Source organism: Miniopterus schreibersii, assembly GCF_964146895.1.
Source record: "Miniopterus schreibersii genome assembly, chromosome: 1".
Classification (NCBI taxonomy): domain Eukaryota; kingdom Metazoa; phylum Chordata; class Mammalia; order Chiroptera; family Miniopteridae; genus Miniopterus; species Miniopterus schreibersii.
This window is the reverse complement of record NC_138101.1, coordinates 65,019,209-65,024,527: the sequence shown is the minus strand read 5'-3', so window position 1 is coordinate 65,024,527 and position 5,319 is coordinate 65,019,209. Positions and strand designations below refer to the sequence as shown.

General features: G+C 34.9%; 1 protein-coding gene across 1 annotated transcript in view; it reads right to left on the bottom strand.

Annotated features, from left to right (window-relative positions):
* Positions 1 to 1,781: 1,781 nt before the first annotated feature.
* Positions 1,782 to 5,319, bottom strand: part of ARHGEF38 (Rho guanine nucleotide exchange factor 38) — a 123,008-nt gene continuing 119,470 nt past the window's right edge. The window contains exon 14 of the mRNA XM_081156570.1: positions 1,782 to 3,493. Within this exon, the coding sequence (XP_081012696.1) occupies positions 3,308 to 3,493 (186 nt within the window). The 3' untranslated portion in view covers positions 1,782 to 3,307. The remainder of the gene's footprint in view (positions 3,494 to 5,319) is intronic.

Here is a 5,319-nt window from a genome sequence, read left to right as displayed (position 1 = left end):
CAATGTGGAATGTTCAAGTAGTGGCTTTGTGATTTTTTCCCATGACTTACACACCCATGGTAATTTTGTATTACTGTTTTTTTTATAATTTCTAAACTTTGTTATATATATTATTAATTTAAATCATCTATTTAAAAATAAATATTAGATAAATTGTGTATGTATATAATATACACTTATTTGTTTTACAAAGGAAAATAGCCACAAAATGTTTCCCTTTGTTCTTGTTAAAAAATAAAAGCCAAAAACCTATTTCAGAGAATACAATAACATTTAATTTCAAAAATATAAAAAAAAATTACATTAGCTTTTCTCATGACAGTTCTATTTTTGAAAACTTACACATATTTTAACTATCTTGGGATTTTATTTCCCTTAGGCCCAACAAAATGATGCCTGGCCTCAAAATTACAATTACTTGATTTTAAACATCATACTAAGATAATGAGGATATTGTATAATGTAAAAAAAAAAGAGCCTAAATGCCAAATGAAATGCAGGTTGTGTTTTTAAAATAACATAGTTTTACAGTAGTACATGTTCAGCACAATAGGGGGGACTGCAGTAGGTGGCTTCATTACAACTCGTTCAGCAGCTCACTGCAGCTATGATTTCAATGGTGTGGTTCCTTCATAGGTCAGACAGGAAGCATCAATCCTAGGACCACACAAGTAGACAAAGCTTCTCATATACATCTAGTCACTATTTCAGCCAGAAAAGCAAATATGTGCTACTCTACTTATATAATTCTGTGTCTGGGGGCAGGGAGAGTATTAAGGTCACAATTTAAATTTCATATATATAAATATATGGGTAAGATTTCCCTACCGTCTTGGTTGTTGGGAACATTCAGTTTCCATAATTAGCAAGTTTAGATTTTCTTTTGCATTACCCTAGGCAAACTGGAATTTACTTATATTTTATTATTGGGTACAAAGGACCATTTATAAGACATAAAATCTTTCTGTATATTTTTTTTTAAAAAAAGGTTTTTTAACTCAAAAGAAAATATTTCATGCAAAAATGAGTTACCAGTAGAACCTTAAAAAGCCATATTTAGATTAAGAATTTTAGAAACAATACAAGACTCCCTCTTACCCACAGTTTTATTTGCATCCTGCCCCAGTCAACCACAGTCCAAACATATTGAATGGAAAATTCCAGAAATATCGCATAAGTTTTAAATCATGCTCCATTCTGAGTAGCATGATGAAATATCATCCAGCTCTGTCCCACGAGGGACGTGAATCATCCCTTTGTCCAGCACATTCACACTGCATATTCTACCTGCCTGTTAGTCACTCAGTAGCCTTCTAGGTTATCAGATGGACTGTTGAAGTTTCCCAGTGCTTAAGTAGCCTAATGCTACATCACAATACCGAGGACGTCATTCATTCACAGCACTTCATCTCAGCACGCAGACACTGTATAATCTCACATCATCACAAGCAGGGTGAGTACAGTACAGTAACATATTTTGCAAGAGACCACATTCACATAACTTATTACAGTATTTTGTTATAGTTCTATTTTATTAGTTACTGTTTTAATCTCTTACTATGTTTATCAATCTTTATTATAGATATGTACGTATAAGGGAAAACATAGTATATATAGGGTTTGGTACTACCTAAGGTTTCAGGCATCCACTGGGGTCCTGTAGCATATTCCTTGTGGATAACAGGGGATGACTATCACAAAATGTGAACTTTTCTGTTGTGTAAATGCCTTATGAATATCTGTGGTTGTACATGTCATATATGTATGTAAAAGTCAGCAATCCTCTGAAAAGCAGCACGCTTCATTTTATTATTTGTATTCCTTAGGGACATATGTAACAGTATATATTATACAGATCAAATCTTTTAAAGTAATTTTAACTTTAAAAAGATTGATGTCATATTAGCACATTTTATACAGACAATGAAAGTCCACCTTATTTTGGTTCTTAAAGGAAACCACTAAGTCAAATTTAATTCAATGTTTTTTTCTGTTCCATAGAAGCATCTTTAGTTCAATAAAATGTCTTGACAAAATATGCCTGAGATGTTAGGGGACCATTCTGAGCTATTCCCAAATTAAAGTTCAGTGTTCCAGGACATTGTGTTACAGCAGATGTTAACCTCAGTGCCTGCCTTGTCTAAGTACAAATCAGCAACTAAAAATATTTGCATGTTGGCTCAAAATATGGAACACACATTCCCCATTCATCATCCAAATAACTGAGTGATCCAAAAATATTTCCTCATTAAAATATCATAAGCAATCATGTAGGATAGTTTTTAAATAACTGTACTCTCAAAATGGTTTAAGCAAAACAATAAAAATAAACCTAAGTATTTCATTTTCTCTAGGCTAGAATCATGGAATTTCTTGTAGCCCTTGATTCTGAAAACCTTCTCAATACTTAAATATGGACCTGAGAGGAAAATGGGCTTCATCAATGTCCATTATTTGCATCACTGAGCTTTGTAACGGCAAATGTATACACTCCTAGAGGGTTAGTACAGCATAGTGCTTAGGAGTGGGGACTCCAGAACCAGGCCTAGGTTTGAGGCCCCGCCCTACCACTTACTGGCAATGTGGCTTAGGCTAAATTCACCTCTTCTGGCCATAGTTTCCTCACAACGTTGTGTTGAATAAGTTACCACATATAAAGCATTTAGAACAATGGTGTTTGGTATGCATTTGGTAAATGTTATTTTGTTCAGTTTTTTCTTCATTCGAAACATATTAAAGAGAGGCCCCACATCAGGCTTCTAGTTGGCTGTTAATTATCAATTCCTATTCTTACATATTTAGTACACTCCCTGGTTCATGCACATATGCATATAATCTATACCATGTAGTACACATATAGATGTATAAACCATATAATGAACATAGTATGTGTAAATGTATGTATGTGCATGCATGCGTAACAGACGTGAACAAGAAAACATTTTTGAGGCAAAATGCATAATACAAAAAAATGAAATACAGTAAATTGAAAAAAACCTTGCCCTTAGATTCAACCTTTCATGATGGTAAAGAACACACTCTTTCAAAGTATCTCCATTTTAGGTAGTTGATAGTTGGAGCTTGGGCTGTTTGTTTGCTGTCTCTGTTTAGTGTTTCCTTCAACATATATTCTTCATAATACATTTTGAAATAATCTTGTTAGGAAGCACAACCTTCCTTAAAACCTGATTCAGTATCAGTTCATTAGTTTGGAGGTTTCTTGATTTCTAGGTCAACATTGTGATGTCAGTATTACGAGGTAGTCCATCAACAACCTGACAGAAAATAAGTCAAAAGGCTGATTTTCTTAAGCATAAGTCATCTTCCCAAGGTAGTTGGCTGGTACGTATCCTTTTTGCCCATGAGCTTCAGCTAACCACCACTCTTTATTGCCACTTAGGTCACAAAATCTAAGTATATGGACCCTTTGGTATACCTGAAGGCTGAGTTCCTGGCTACTCCGTGCTTCAAAGGCATGAACTGCATAGAAAATCTGGGCAAAGAAGCAAATGACACAATTAGAAGAACCTAAAAGTGTTGACAAACGTTAGTAAAGATTTCCAAGCTTTTAGAAGGAATGCTAGTTTTCTTGTTTTCCCAAAGTGACATTTCCCCAACTCCTTCTGCCGGGTGTATTTTGCTACTAAAGTATGGTCCAGATTAGAATAGAGTGAAACAGGCATTCTTATTGCTCTGTTGGGAGGAGTCTAGACTGTGCTTGAGGGCATATTGGCTGTTTCTACTAGAAGATTTTTTAAATATTATTTTTTTATTAAATTATAGCTCTAAGACTCTGCTACAAAAAATAGAAATGTTGACAGATATTCTGCACAATAATGTTACTGCAATACCCATTTATAAGGTGAAAAGTGGGAGAGAAGTGAAAACACAGGAGGTTCAGCAAGAGGGTAAGTTCTAGACCTTACACAAAGGAAATCTGTAGTCATTACAATGACTAATAACATGGGAGAATGATCATGATAAAAACTGAGCAAAAACGACAAAGTACAATAGAAGCCTAATACTGTTAGTTTCTTTGGTAGAATAAGAGGTGATCTTCATTTTTACTTGTTTCCTTATTTTCCAAACCTATATAATGACAATGTATTAAATTTGTAATATTTCAGATATTTTAAGTGAGCTAGAAGAAACTAGTAAAACACATTTTAGTCAAAAGGATTTTTCTCCAACCTCAAAAGAATACTTCATAATTATCAGATGTATAAGAATAAGTATTTAGTCCGTCTTCCACTAATATCCTACGACTGTTAATAAAAATGTTAGTTATGGCATAAAATTAACTATGGCAAACAATCAACTAATAACATTTATTCGTTCATTCATTTAATCATAACTTATTAAGTGCCTATTAAGCGCCAGATATTATGGTATCAGAGAACTTGTACCTGACCTAGGGAAAAATATGTTAAAAAAAGAAAGGCACACACAAGAACAAAACTAAACAAATAAACACCCTGTGCACTCAGGTGATACATCAGCTGATTGTGAGCTGGTTTTTGGAATAAGTAATCTTTTATAAGTGACAAAGTTGAAAGAAGTTGATAGCATATTCAAAGCTATAGAGATGAATATATGAAAACAGTATATGGGACAGGCAAGCAGATTAATTTTCTCAAAATTGAGGATCAATGTTTGCCCCAGCCACATGGCTCAGTTGGAGTGTTGTCCTGTACACCAAAAGGCTGCGGGTTCCATACCCGGTCGGGGCGGTAACCATTCGATGTTTCTCTCTCTCTCCCTTCCCCACTCTCTAAAAAAAATATTGAGGATCAATGTAAAACAGGAAATTATGAGAAATAAGGTGATTTGTTGAACAGGAAGAGATTGGGCAATGTGGGGAGGGGACTATAGTTACAGTTTAGGTTGTTCTTTAAATCTTGAGCTGTTAATTTAACTTTTGGTGGGATTCTGGTAACACTGTTTGTATACCATCTCAACAACTGCAGCATGAGCTCCACCTCAAGGACAGGAACCATGTTTCAACTTTCCTCCATTGACACAGTACTAATTCAAATATATGTTGATTTGACTTGAAAGGCAGAAAGGCTTGGATATCATACAAGAACATATAAGAGATCATCTTGTATCATACAAGGCAGATTGTTGGATATGGATTATTTTGTAATTTAAAAAGTAAACAGCCATAGCCGGTTTTGCTCAATGGTTAGAGCACTGGCCTGTGGACTGAAGGGTCCCACGTTCAATTCTCGGTCAAGGGCACATACCTTGGTTGCAGGCTTGATCCCTAGCACTGGTCTGAGCGTGTGCAGGGGGCAACCAACCTATGTGTCTCTCTCA